Source organism: Octopus bimaculoides, chromosome 23 (assembly GCF_046866305.1).
Source record: "Octopus bimaculoides isolate indiv1 chromosome 23, ASM4686630v1, whole genome shotgun sequence".
Classification (NCBI taxonomy): Eukaryota; Metazoa; Mollusca; class Cephalopoda; order Octopoda; family Octopodidae; genus Octopus; species Octopus bimaculoides.
Window position 1 is genome coordinate 27,066,177 of NC_142950.1, and position 15,000 is coordinate 27,081,176.

Below are 15,000 nucleotides of genomic sequence, written 5' to 3' on the forward strand. Positions count from 1 at the left end.
ATCCGAAAGGATGAAAGGCAAAGTCGACCTCGGAGGAATTTGAACTCAGAACGTAAAGAGAAACGAAATACCTCTAAGCATTTCGCCTGACGTGCTAACGCTTCTGCCAGCTCGCTTCCTGTCTGTGGTTTTACGGCACCGCATGGGGTACCACTTATGATTTACTCATGATGGGGTACCACTTGTGACTCACTTATGATGGGGTACCACTTATGTCCAACTGAGGGATCACTCTAACGATTAAGGTTGTACCGTGTGTGTGTGTGTGTGTGTGTGTGTGTGTGTGTGTGTGTGCGTATGTATATGTGTGTGTCGGCGTGAGCGTCCGTGTGTGTATGCATGTATGTATATGTGTGCGTATGTATGTGTGTCGGTGAGAGCGTCCGTCCGTGTGTGTGTGTGTTTGTGTGTGGTGCGTGTATGTGAGTGACCTTATCTTTTTTCTTTTATCTTTTATTCTCTTACTTGTCTCAGGCATTTGACTGCGGCCATGCTGGAGCGGCGCCTTGAAGAACTTTTGGTCGGATGAATCGACCTCAGTACTTAATATTTTTTTTTTAAGCTTGTACATATTCCATCGGGGTCTTTTGCCGAATCGTTATGTTACGGGAATGTAAACAAACCAAGACCGGTTGTCAAACGGTGGGAGAGATAAACACACACACACACACCGTCTCACACATACACAAGCACACACCGTCACACACACACCGTCACACACACATCGTCACACACACACGACAGGCTTCTTTCAGTTTCCGTCTACTAAATCCACTTACAAGGTTTTGGTCGGCTTGAGGCTATAGTAGAAGACACTTGTCCAAGGTACCACATAGTAGGGCTGAACCCGGAACCAAACTATTGGAAAGCAAACTTCTTACCTCACGCCTAAATACCTGTGAATTCTTTATTAATTAATTTATTTTTGTTAGAGAATGCGGAGCAGGTAGGGACTAATAAATTTTGCTTCCCTATATATATATATATATATATATATATATATATATATATATATATATATATATATATATCCTTGTTTTTCTCCTTATTCTTTCTGTTGAAGAGCGTAGCTCGAAACGTTAAAGACTTTCTCAATTCCCGAGCATTAAACTAATACATCCTTTTGTTGTTTACACCGCCTGTCCTCGTCTGTTGTTTTTTTCGTAAATTCTCCCATATATATATATATATATATATATATATATATACGGCAGGCTTCTTTTAGTTTCCTCCTACCAAAGCTTCTCATAAGACTTTGGTCAGCCTAAGGCGATAGTAGAAGATACTTGCCCAATGTACCGCGCACACACATACACACACACACATGAACATACACGCATATGTGTACGTGTTATATATGTATATATGTGTGCATTTATATGTATATCTACACGCATATATTTGTATGTGTGTGCGTGTGTGTATGTGCATGTATGTGTGTGTTTGAAGTTGGTCATTTTAAAGATATTTTTTCCCAAAATTTGTTTTTATGAGTTCCTTTATGTTTCGTTTGGAACAATGGCGTTCCTAAATGTGGTCGTCCATTAGTATTTTAAGAGCTTTGAAGGAAAGATGTTACCTAGTTACACATAGACACACGCACACACACACGAGCCCGCACATATTTATAGAAGTATGAATATATTTGTGGATGCGTCTATATATGTGTGTGTGTACATATACATATACATACATATATATATATATATATATATATATATATACATATGCATATACTCACACATGCAGTCTCACACATACATGCACACACACTCAAACGCATACTCATTCATGCGCTCACACATATTTATACATGCATATAAATGTGTGTGTTTTGTGTATGTGTGTGTGGGGGGGGTGTACAAACAAAAAACACACACACACACATATATGCATCTATATACACATGTAGATGTAAGTATGTACATATATGTGTGTATACATGCATACATATTCTTACAGATACACACACACACACATGCTTACATACGCACACGCGTACACACACACACACACACACACACACACACACACATACACACACACACACACACACACACACACACTGTGGTTGTGACAACCTCGAATAAAGACAAAAACTGAAACCTCAAACAGTCTCGGGGATGGTGTGGTTGACATGGTAACGGAATGAGGTTAGAGGGGTTTGAGAATTGAGGTGGTAACGATGGCGGCAGCGGCGGCGGCGGCGGGACCAGTGGCTATGGTGTTAGTGGTGGTGGTGGTGGTGGTGGTGGTGGTGGTGGTGGTGTGGTAATGGAGATGATCGAGGTGGTCGCGGAGTCTGGAGAGGGGCGATGTGTGGTTTGGGTAGTGGTTAGGGGTAGCGGGTACTTAGGTGGGTTAGACATAGGGCAACGGTAGGTAGAGGGAGGACATACCAGTCACTCAACGACCCTCCTTTTTTATTTTTTTATTTTTACACTTCTACCCCCTCCTCTTATCTCCTCTCCCACCTCCACCACCATTAGTACTACCGATATCTCATCAACCGGCATTTATGACTGGCTTATGGTGGTAGTGGTGCTGGTGCTGGTGGTGCTGGTGGTGGTGGTGGTGGTGGTGGTGGTGGTGGCAGCGGTGGTGGTGCTGGTGGCGGTGCTGGTGGTGCTGGTGGCGGTGACGGGTTAGTTGGTGAAATTGGTACTTGATACCCAACAACAGTGAGGCAGATTGAAATTTCAGACAAATGGAGGTGCGATTGTTGCTGTTGTTGTTGTTGTTGTTGTTGCTGTGTTTGTTGTTGTTGTTGTTGTTGTTGCTGTGTTTGTTGTTGTTGTTGCTGTTATTGTGCTTGCCGTCGTTGTGATCGCTGTTATGATCATTGGCGCTCTTTTACTCTTTTACTCTTTTACCCTTTTACTTGTTTCAGTCATTTGACTGCGGCTGGTATGCATACCGCTGGTATGCCCGGACTTGTGCTTTGGAGGAGAGTTTTCTAGGTATAATCCCATGGTCATTCATGACCGAAGGGGGTCTTTACCCTTTGCCCTATGTACATGGGTGACTGCTGGTCTTCCACAAATAGACTGGTACCTCGGAGGGGATCTTTCTAGGCGCACCATAACCATGGGATCTTTCTCGGCGCAATCTCATGGTCATCCATGGCCGAAGGGAATCTTTACCCTTTGCTCAATGTATATATAATGACATGGAGAGAGGAGGATGGCATGCATGGGCAACTGATGTTCTTCCACAAATAGCCTTGCCCGGACTGGTACCTCGGAGGGGAACTTTCTAGGCGCACCATGACCATGGGATCTTTCTAGGTACAATCTCATGGTCATCCATGACCGAAGGGAATCTTTACCCTTTGCCCAATGTATATATAATGACATGGATAGGGGAAGCTGGTATGCATGGGCGACGGATGGCGTTCTATAAATAGCCTTTCCCTGACTGGCACCTCGGGGGAGAGCTTTCTAGGTGCAATCCCATGGTCATTCATGAACGAAGGAGGGTCCCTTCTTGTTATGGTCATTGAGCTGTTTGATATTGAAGCTACCATATTTGTCGTTATTGCTGTTGTTATGCTTGTTGTCGTTGATATGGCTATAGTTATTTATGCTCGCTGTTATTGTAGTCTCGCTGTTATTGTTGTCATGGTTACGGCTGTTGCTATGGTTACTGTGATCACTGACGCTGTTGAGTTTGTTGTTATTGCGACTTTTATTGTTGACTGTCTTCATTCTCGCTCTTATGGTTTTTGTTGTTCTTGTATTTATTGTTGTTGTTGCGCTTGTTGTTGTTACAGTTGCTGATATGCATATTGTAATGCGTCATGTTGCTATTTAGCCCTAGGTCAGACCTGCGTGAGCACATCTATGATTTAAGACATCCCAGTTGGGAGCATCCCATCAGTTTATATATATATATATATATATATATATATATATATATATATATATATATATATATATATATACCTCTATCTATCTATCTATCTATCTATCTATCTATGTGTGTGTGTGTAGGTGTGTGTGTTTCTGCTTGTTCGCAATCCACCACTCGAAAATTGCTGTTGGTTTGTTTACGTCCCCTTAAATTAGCGTTCCTGCGAAGGGGACCGAGAGAATCGGCTAGACCAGGCTAAAAATAAATAGATAAATATATAAATAAACAAACACTGCTGTCGATTCTTTCAGCTAAACCCTTCCCCAGCGTAGTGCTCAGGGAGATTCAGCGTGACCCAGAGTGTGACAAGGCTGACCCTTTGAATTACAGGTACTACTCATTTTTACCAGCTGAGTGGACTGCATACAAATATACATACCTATGAACGTACCTACAAGCACACACACACACACACACACACACACACTTCTGAAAAGCAGATCTCTCTCCGAAACCTCAGAACACATTCAAGTTATTAAAATCAAAGTTCTATATGAAACACTCGGACACATCCCGTTTCTTAAAATCAGGATCCTACCTGATATTCCAGATCCCACCACATTCCTAAATAGCAGGGCCTTACACGAAACTTCAGAACACGTCCTACTTCTTAAAATCATGGCCTTAACCGAAACCTCCAAAAACAAATTCTGTTTCTTAACAGAAGACACCTACCCGAAACCTCAAAACAACCCGTTTCTTGAAATCAGCATCCTTTCCCAAATCCCAGGACACACACTGTTTCTTTTAAAGTAAGGATCGTATCCGAAACAGTGTCACAGATTTCATGTCTTATAAGACAAGAGCTCCCCTCACTCTACGGATTTGTCTTATTTTACAAATGTATTTTACAATTTAATTTCTGTCACATATTAATGTAAAATTTATTTGTTAAACTTTGGGACAGGGTCGTAATGATTGGAAGGTTGAAGGTCATGTGACTGGGACAAGTGACAATGACATATTAAGTAGACGTTCTCCCTTCTCTTCCACCCTTAAAGACACCGTTGAGGGTAGGGAGAGAGAGAGATAGGGGAGAAGATGGCAAGTGGGAGTGGTGGTGAAATGGAGGGGGGAAATAGAGTGTAGATCGTAAGGAGAAAGGCGGTAATGATGGATACGGAGCGGTGACGATGTGGTGGAGTAGAATTAGCATTGTAGGTCAGTGGGTCAGTGGGATAGAGAGCTCAGAAGAAAGAGATAGATAGATAGATGGATAGATAGATAGATGGATAGATAGATAGATAACTTTCTTTTATTAGCCACACAGGGCTGCACACAGAGGGGACAAATACAACTGTAGAGCTTTTCTTTAAAAAAAATAATTAAAAAAATAAAAATTTTTAATTAAAGAAAAAAAAAGTGAGAGAGAGTGAGTGTGTGAGTGAGTGAGAGGAGAACTGGTAAACTATAGTCAGGAATGCATACTCAGACAGAGAGAGACGCAGAGGAGAGGAGGAGGGAGTGTGAGAGAGAGGGGGAGAAAGACAAGGCCACACAGACACTTATATAGCTGAAGATATGTCGGCGGTTAAATTAAAATTGAATGTTGGTTCACGTAAAAATCATGTGTGTATACAGATATGCAGACACACACACACACACACACGTGTATGTGTGTGTGTTGTGTGGTAAGAAGCTTGCTTACCAACCACATGGTTCCGGGTTCAGTCTCACTTCGTGGCACCTTGGGCAAGTGTCTTCTACTACAGCCCTCGGGCAGACCAAAGCTTTGTGACTGGATTTGATAGACTAAAACTGAAAGAAGACATATGTGTGTGTGTGTGTGTGTGTGTGTGTGTGTGTGTGTGTGTGTGTGTATGTGTGTGCAGCAACACTATGATTAACATGGTTAGTTCGTTGTATGAAAATTGGAAAATTCGGTCGTAATCGAAAACCGTGTTAATCATGCATAATTACATTATAGGAAAGGTTGCTGCTTCTCGGCATTGAGAGGACACAACAAGACGGATCTCTTCAAGCCAAGCTAACCAGCAGGAGGCCTAAGGGTAGACCAAGAACGAAATGCTTGGATAATATCCATAGTCATAGTTGGTCACTCTTGGGAATCCAGCTGGAAATTCTGATGACGGATTCTTCTGGTAAGACCCTGGGGAGGAGGTGCCTGAGTTCTCTAGTACTCTACTAACGCAATCGTCCCCGGAATAAGGGGCGGTGAAAAATGATGGATGAATGAATCTTCCTTTTTCTACCATATTTCGAGGTAATCTAATACTAATGGATACTGAAGATGTATCTACAATTCAACAGTATATTAGAAATGGAATATTAGTGGAAAGCGCGTGGCTTAGTGGTTAGGGTATTCCACTTACGATTGTGAGTTCGATTTCCGGTGGTGCGTTGCGTCCTTGAGCAGAGATGCTTTATTTCACTTTGCTCCGGTCCACGCAACTGATAAAAATGAGTCGGACCTGTAATTCAAAGAACCGGCTTTGTCACGTTGTGTCACTCTGAATCTCCCTGCAAACAAGGTTAAAGGTATGTGGTGCCTGTGATGTATTCAGCCAATTGCGTGTTACTTACATGAGCAGGCTGTTCGGTTGATCAAATCAACTGGGTCACTCGTCGTCGTAACTGACGGAGTGCACTGACGGAGTGCCAGTGCCAGAAATGAAACATTATGCTAGTCACGGGAAACCTGGTGCCTACAGGACTTTCTGAACGAAAAATTACTAATTTATTATTATTTTTTTTTTATTTCTGTTAATTATTATTATTATCATTTGTAAGGCGGCGAGTTGGCAGAATCGTTAATAGAATCGTTAACAAAATGCTTAGTGGCATTTCGTCCGTCTTTATGTTCTGAGTTCAAATTCCGTCGAGGTTGACTTTGCATTTCATCTTTTCGGGGGTCGATAAATTAAATACCAGTGAAACACTGGGGTCGATGTAATTGACTAGTCCCCTCCCCCAAATTTCAGACCCTTGTGCCCATTAGAAGAAAGGATCATTACGTCCGCCTTAGCGAAGGTGTAGGTATTGTTTTCAGTCGCATTCTTTTGTTTGTCCATGAACATGATATCTCAAGAACCGCTGGATGGATTCAGATGAAACTTTCAGGGATGTTTGGCCTTGTGACTGGCACGAACTGATTAGATTTTGGGATCGATCCGGTACCGGACAAGGATTCTGGATTACTTTTCCTGTTTTTTTACTTAACTTTTGAGAGCGGTCGAGTTCATTTTTAGTATTCTCGTTTGTGAAAGTAGTAGAGTTTATTTCAGATATTTTCATTTCAAAAACCATCTCTGGCTAATCGTTGAGAGGACGTTGGCGTTGCCTTGGCGGAGGTTTGCGCTCTCCGAGTGCTCTTATTATTATCATTATTACTATTATTATTATTATTATTGTTGTTGTTGTTGTTGTTATTATTATTGCCTTCCATCCTTTCGGGGTCGATAAATTAAGTACCAGTGAAACACTGATATTTCCTGGGTTTTCTGGCGTATATATATATATAATATATATATATATATATATATATTATATATATATACCCCTCGCTGGAAGGGACGTAGGTCCGTCGCAGGATAACTCATTTTTACTGGCTGAGTAGTCTGGGGCAACGTATATAATTTGCATCGCTCGGTCCAGAAATCGAAACTACAATCTTACAATCATGAATCCAACACACTTAACCACTAAGCCATGCGCTTCCTTTCTATAACAAGATATTGCAATGGATTTTGTCCGCCGCTCTTACGATTTCTGCTAACCAACCGTTCTACAGAATAAATAAATGAATGAATAAATGAATAAATAAATAAATAAATAAATAAATAAAATGGGACAATTATATATTTAATTTGATTATCTAAAAAATAATTTTCCAGGGTTATTTGAAATGAATTTTCATTTTTCTTTCCTTTTCCTCTCTTCGTCTGTCTGAAAAATCGAATTTTTTATTTATTTATTTTTTTTTTCGGTTTTTTTTTGTCTTTTTTTTTTGTTTTCTTTTTTGGTTCAGTTCCGTCGAACTTGAATATTTCATTCGATGCTAAAATCAAAATTCATTATTAAATTACTTGAACTTTCCAAATTGGCGAAACATCGTAACCAACTCTTTCAACGGTCAATTCCTTCACCTCTATGTTTATTTTTATCGATTTATTAGCCCATTTCTTCCTCCTGAATATTCTTGATCGAAATTACGAAGGTCATTCTCTACCGATTCTTCTGAATGCAATTCAGGTCAATCAAGAACGTCTTTATTGCCTGTCTCATCGGAATTAAGATCTCTTCCAATGATAGTTCTTCCTTCAATGTTTCTTGTCGGTGATCGTCAGCGAAATCGTTAGTATACGAAAATAATATATTAATATATATTAATATATATCAATGCTTACCAACCACATGGTTCCGGGTTCAGTCCCACTGCGTGGCACCTTGGGCGAGTGTCTTCTACTATAACCTCGGGCCGACCAAAGCCTTGTGAGTGGATTTGACAGACAGAAACTGAAAGAAGCCCGTCGTATATATGTATATATATATATATATATATATATATATATATATATATATATATATATATATGTGTGTGTGTGTGTGTGTGTGTGTGTGTGTGTGTGTGTGTGTGTGTGTGTGTGTGTGTGTGTGTTTGTTCCCCCAACATCGTTTGACAACCGATGCTGGTGTGTTTTCGTCCCCGTAACTTAGCGGTTCGGCAAAAGAGACCGATAGAATAAGTACTAGGCTTACAAAGAATAAGTCTTGGGGTCGATTTGCTCGACGAAAGGCGGTGCTCCAGCGTGGCCACAGTAAAATGATTGAAACAAGTATACAGTAATCCTCAACTACCGCAAATGCTATGTTACAAATCCACACCCCACCCCTCGCGATAGCTGAAAATCCGTGAAGTAGAGACAGTACTGTACTGTATTTTTTTTAATTATTTTTATAATTTGTATATATTTATTTTATTATAGATACAAAACAACACCACGGAGGAATCGACGTAAGCTTAAATAATAAAACCGACGGAGATTCGACCAGCTAGTTGGCTTGAAACGCCACAAGATTGGAGCGGGGGTGTAGAATGTAACGCTTATTAGTTTGCAGATTTGTGACGGACTGTTGCAATAAAGACATGTTTAGACAACCCGATGAGTATAGAGATAGTTTTGGTCTGACTGGGCTTGGTCTGGAGATGAAAAAGAGAGCATGGGTGTTTGGTGTGTCAGTCAAGGATGCGAGTATAAAACGAAACTAATTGATGTAGTGAGTAGAAAACCGTCAAAGATTCGGTATTTGGTCTTCGGTATTCGAGATTCCGTGTTCGGTATTTGGATTCTGCACCGGCGACATCAAAATCGTATGAATGTAACAGTAAAGAAAAGAAACTTGGGAGCGTCGACGTCTCTGAGGACGATGACTTCAGAAAGGTGTGTAGTGAAATATACTCGATATAGGAAATGATATGGTCGAAAAAGCTGCTGTCAATTCAAGGAGATCGTTGTACTGTAGAGAAACCAGACGTATTTAGAGGGGTGTGGGAGATTTGGGACCTAAATAACTGGAAGCTTTTGTTACTGATATCGAGGTGAGAGAGAGAGAGAGAGAAACTGAGAGGAGCGGCAGGGAAAGTGGTATCTGGATGTGGTCTGACTCAACTTTTCAAAGAAAAATTTGAGGAAAGAATGTAGCCGAGACAACAAAGTCGGGCCATGGATAAAGGGCCTGAGAGATTTGTATCTCTGAGAGGAAGACGATGAGTGATTCACGTATTGGTAAGAGGTGTATACAAATATGTGTTTGCATGCGTGTGTGCGCTCTTGTATATACATGTATATATATAAGACGGCGAGCTGGCAGAATCGTTAGCACGCTGAGCGAAAATCTTAGCGGTATTTCGTCTGCTGTTACGTTCTGAGTTCAAATTCCGTCGCGGCCGACTTCGCCTTTTATCCTTTCGGGGTCGATAAATTAAGTACTAGTTACACACTTGGGTCGATGTAATCGACTTAATCCCTTTGTCTGTCCTTGTTTGTCCCCTCTATGTTTAGCTCCTTGTGGGCAATAAAGAAATAACATGTATATATATGTGTGTGTGTGTGTGTGTGTGTGTGTGCATGCATGCATGTAGGTATCCATGTATTTATGTACGTATATACATACATAGCACGTGCACATACACTCCGTGCTCACGCGCGCGTGCATTTATTCTTTTACTTATTTGAGCAATTTGCAACGGCCATGCTGGACACAGCTTTCTAGTGTTTTAACCGATTTTATTGATGCCAGAATTTTATCATTTCCTATTTATCAAACGGCTAAGTCATGGAACAGAAAAGGAAACAACATAAACGACATTAACGGTTTTGTTCGTTCCTTCTTGCCTATGATTTTTTTCTTTATTCTCTTAACTTCTTCTTCTTCCTTTTCTTCTTCTTCTCTTCCTTCTTCTGCTCCTTCTTCCTCTGCTTTTTCTACTTCTCCTCCTCCTTTTTCTTCTTCTTCTTCTTCTTCTTTTTCTTCTTCTTCTTCTTCTTCTTCTTCTTCTTCTTCTTCTTCTTCTTCTTCTTCTTCTCCCCTCCTCCTGCCTCTTCTTCTTCCTCATCTTATCCTCCTTCTCCTCCTCCTCCTTCTCCTCCCACTTTCACTTTCTCTCTTCCTCTTTCTAATCACCCCTTCCCCACTCCCTTCTTACGCTTCTTCCTAATCTTCCTTCCTCCACCATTTTCTCCTCCTCTCCTCATTTTCTTCCTCTTTCCTGTTCTCTACTTCCCCCACCCCCACCCACCCCTCCGCAACATCCTCTCTTCCTTCCCCTCTAAACCCTCTCCTCCTCCTTCTCCTCCACAACATGCCCTCCTCCTCCTCCTTCCTTTCTAACAATCATTTAAACTATCTTCTATTATATATTATTTTCCCTTCATTCTATATTACAGATTTACGTCATCACAAATATAAAGACAACCAGTTTTCCCTGCTTCCTCCTGACCAATGAAAAACCAGACAAGAAAGACATTCACTTCACATTGGACAACTAATTCATCTTTACACCCAACGCTAGACAATCCTCGCTCTCTTCGCAACTGACCTGCAACTGACCCACAGCAACCGAGCCCGCAAATAAAGAAGTCTAACTCTTTTATGTATCATTGCCATCATTAAGACTGACCAAATTCCGGTCGGAACCAAACCACAAAAGAACAAAAGTCCAGGATTCAATCGCAACAAAAGCTGCTACCAAGTATTGTTCATCGTCTGTTTGTCTATCTGTCTATTTATTTATCTACTTAACAAAACTATCAATCAATATCTACATAACAACCTTAGTAGATATCCTTTCGTTTCTCTTTCACTATATTCCATACATGTGTATTGAATGCTCTTATATAGATATATAGATATATCTATATATAGCAAATTCAAATACATGTAGGAAGATAAAGCAGACCAACTATACTGCATCTCCCTTGATGTGCTAAAAGAAGCAACACAATACACGATTCCTTATGGAGTATTTCACTGGACACTCGGTTCTCCTAGCAGCGAGTACACATTACGGACCACAACGGCTGAAATCCTCCAGGATGTTTTCCTTAGTTACACTGTCAACTGTCCTTCAGTTGCTACTCCTGCTACTTCTCGGTTGTATTCAAACGACAGATGCTGGTCAGTTGCTGTCCAGGGGGTGTGAATTGAAGTGCAAAAACTGTCCCCAGTTACAGTTCTGTACGGGTGAGGTGGTCAAGGACCACTGCGGCTGCTGTCAAGTTTGCTCTTCGGACCTATACCAACCTCACGTCAGGCTCACACCTCTACCAAATAAAAGTAAGTATTGCTTTCCCTTTTTACACTTTCATATATACATATATATATATATATATATATATATATATAACTATATACATATATATTATGCTATATACATATACATTCAGGGATTTCCATATGTATGTATTTGTGTGTATAAGAATAAGTGGAAAATGTACTTCTGATCGTTTAATTTAATAATTTACATAATTTATATAATTTGCATTATCCCATTTGGTTTTACAACGTTGGTGTAATCACGGGGGTAAAGCAAGTTATGATTAACTTTGTTACTTTTGTGAAATAATTGCTATGTATATATATATATATATATATGAAATAATTGATATATATATATATATATATATATATATATATATATATATATATATATATATATATATATATATATATATTAGTAATAACTGGCTTTATATAAAGAAAGTTGCAAATGAAACAACAGCAAAACACTTTTAAAGCAGCTGCTTGAGAATATTGATTCATTGTTTTAGACATGTGATCTTTGTTAGATTGTTTGTTCTCTGCTTCGTCTGTGTGCTGAGTAAATATAGAAAAAAATTATTTCTGCATTTTTCTTCTTTTATCATGTTGTTATCTAAATGATAGACACAGCTACTTAAACTGTATTTGTATCTCTAAATAAATACGCATTATTTATCTGAAATTTGATTGATACTATCATCAGTACATTTGTACAATAGAGAAAGTTGATATTTCGGAAATTTATTTGCTGTACATAACACCAAATGTTCACTAACAGATATTTGTTTAGTACAGGTATCTCGTATTTGTTGTCGATTAAACGTCATTCTTTTTCTTCAAAATTCATCTTGGTTACCCGTTTTTTTATGTTCAAGTTATGAAATTTTTCATAGTAAATATTTCTAAGATATATTCATAAGCTATCTCTTCAATAAGATTTTCACTTTTTGACTGCTGGAGGTTTTTTCGCGATTTATTCGGTACTGGCAACTAATTTCTGTAATCATTTTGTCTTTTACTTTTAATTATTATTTTCTGTGTGTGTGTCTGTGTGTGTGTATGTGTGTGTGTGTGTGTGTGTGTGTGTGTGTGTGTGTGTGTGTGTGTGTGTGTTTTGAGTACCCTCTCTAGTTTCGGATCTTGCTTCTTAGTACGCCATGAGTCAATTAGTGTAGGTTGGGACAAATGTCGCTCCTATTGCGGGTTCATATCTTTGAATATGGCCACTGAAATTGCAATAATTATTTTATAAGATGAAGTTTTTCTTTCTTCGTTCAGATAATCCGTTAGAATTTATTTTTCAGAAGCCTCTAATTGAGTCATGCGGAATCGTAGAATAAATAAAATTCTTCAAGTCAGAATTGGATGATCTCCGATCTATAAATATGTGGAATTGTAGCTTATGAACACGACGTGAAATGAGGCAATAAGAGTGTCTATGTTGATATATTTTGAGATATGTTCAAACATGATTATTTCCTCTCAAGAAACTCGGTTTGTGTTTCAGAATCAATTGCAAAAGAATATCCAAAAAGTTATTGAGCCTCTTGTGTTTTACAGGACGGACTCGCCACAATCAAGCTTAACTTATAATTGTTTGGATATGATATATTTAACTCACATTGAAATTGATAGTTTACAGGCATCCTTCACTGCTTTACTCTTGTACTCGTAAGTTGTAGATAGTCCCCAAATGTGAGACTACCATTACATTTACTTACTTCAGCCCTTCGTTCTCTACGGAGCATAGAGCTTCAACGATTTCCTCCCTTTACTTCCTGCCTGTTGTGTTATCCTTTCTGCAGCAGTTTCTTCAGGTCTTCTATGATAATTTCGCTCATTCATGGAACCAGATTACGGTCGGCGCACATTGAAATTGTCTTTCAGTAAATAAATGTTGCTCATTCGTGTAAACTGGTTCCCTCGATTCCAAGAAATATTCCATCTAGATAAGAAAAAGCTTTTCTTCTTGTTTTCATATAATAATAATCTTTCCGTGTCAAAATTTCTCAGAATTAATTTAATTTTTTTTTAATCCTCCACTACTATATCTGCGCCTGGTATTTATTTGTTTTATCGTTTCCACATTGAACTTGCTGGTTTTGTATTTTATCCATGAATTGGCTATTCGTGCTATACTCCGTTTTTAAAATTCGACTCCATAAATATAGAACTAGTTCGTTACTTTATTCCTTGCTTAAAGTAATATCAATTCTTTACTTTTACATTTTCTTTCTTTGCGATTACGAGTGACTCGTTAATTGATACGTTAAACCAGGCGACAGTTTAAGTCTCCCGTGAACAGGAATGGTTGCTCCGACAGGCTTCCATACAATTTTCTTGGCAAGACTATGGTTGACTTGAGACTACGATAGAAGATATTTGTCTCAGATACCCCAAATCCAACAAACTGACAAATTGACGCCACCTCCACCGCAGGACTTAATTTTCTTTATAAGCCAATACTTACTCTATCGATCTCTTTTGCCGATCACTTTTGCCGTTATTGGGACGTAAAGACACCAATATCTTTTGTCAAGTAGTGATGTGAGACAAACACAGGCACAAAGACACACACAGTGGGATCGACCCCCAAAACAGCATGGTCATAAATCCAACATTTTAACCACACAAATATGGCTGCTTATATCATAAACAATGGACTATAAACTGAGTAAGACTGACTTTTAGTCGGCGGTTAGAATATGACCAGCGCGGGAAAACAATTAGCAGGTCTTGGCGTAGATAGTCTTCTGACTGTCACAGAGGTGACTTCTTGGCATCGATGTTTTACTGTAGAGGTGGTGGTTGGAGGGGCGGTGTCGGAAGCGGCGGTGGCAGTGACGGCGCGGCGATTATGATATCGCAGCAACGGTGGCGGAGGCGAGGTCGAGGCGAGACGGAGGCGAGGTGGAGGTGGAGGCGGAGGCGAGGCGGAGGCGAGGCGGAGGCGAGGCGGAGGCGAGGCGGAGGCGAGGCGGAGGCGAGGCGGAGGCGGGGTGGAAGTGATCTGGAGGCGGGGGCGAAGGTGATAGAAGCGGCGGCGGTGATGGTGGTGATGGCGGAGGGGATGATATCGGAGGCGGTGATGGCGGAGGCGGTGATGGCGGAGGCGGTGATGGCGGAGGCGGTGATGGCAGAGGCGGTGAAGATGATAAGGCGGCGGAAGAGGCGGGGTAGTAGTGGTGGTGGTTGTGGTGGTAACAATGATAGTAGTGCGACGAGTGGTTATAGTAGTAGTTGTCGTGGCAATGGCCGGTGGTGGAATTTGGGTTGTGGCGACAGTCATTGTGCTAATGGCGGCTG

The 15,000-nt window shown here is 40.2% G+C and overlaps 1 protein-coding gene across 3 annotated transcripts in view; it reads left to right on the forward strand.

Annotated features, from left to right (window-relative positions):
- The window catches only part of LOC106882909 (uncharacterized), a 56,303-nt gene that overhangs the window by 23,815 nt on the left and 17,488 nt on the right, over positions 1–15,000 (forward strand). For all 3 annotated transcript variants that reach the window (XM_089340615.1, XM_052975906.2, XM_052975905.2), the window contains exon 2: positions 10,821–11,709. In XM_089340615.1, coding sequence (XP_089196741.1) covers positions 11,391–11,709 — 319 coding nt within the window. In that variant the 5' untranslated portion in view covers positions 10,821–11,390. The remainder of the gene's footprint in view (positions 1–10,820; positions 11,710–15,000) is intronic.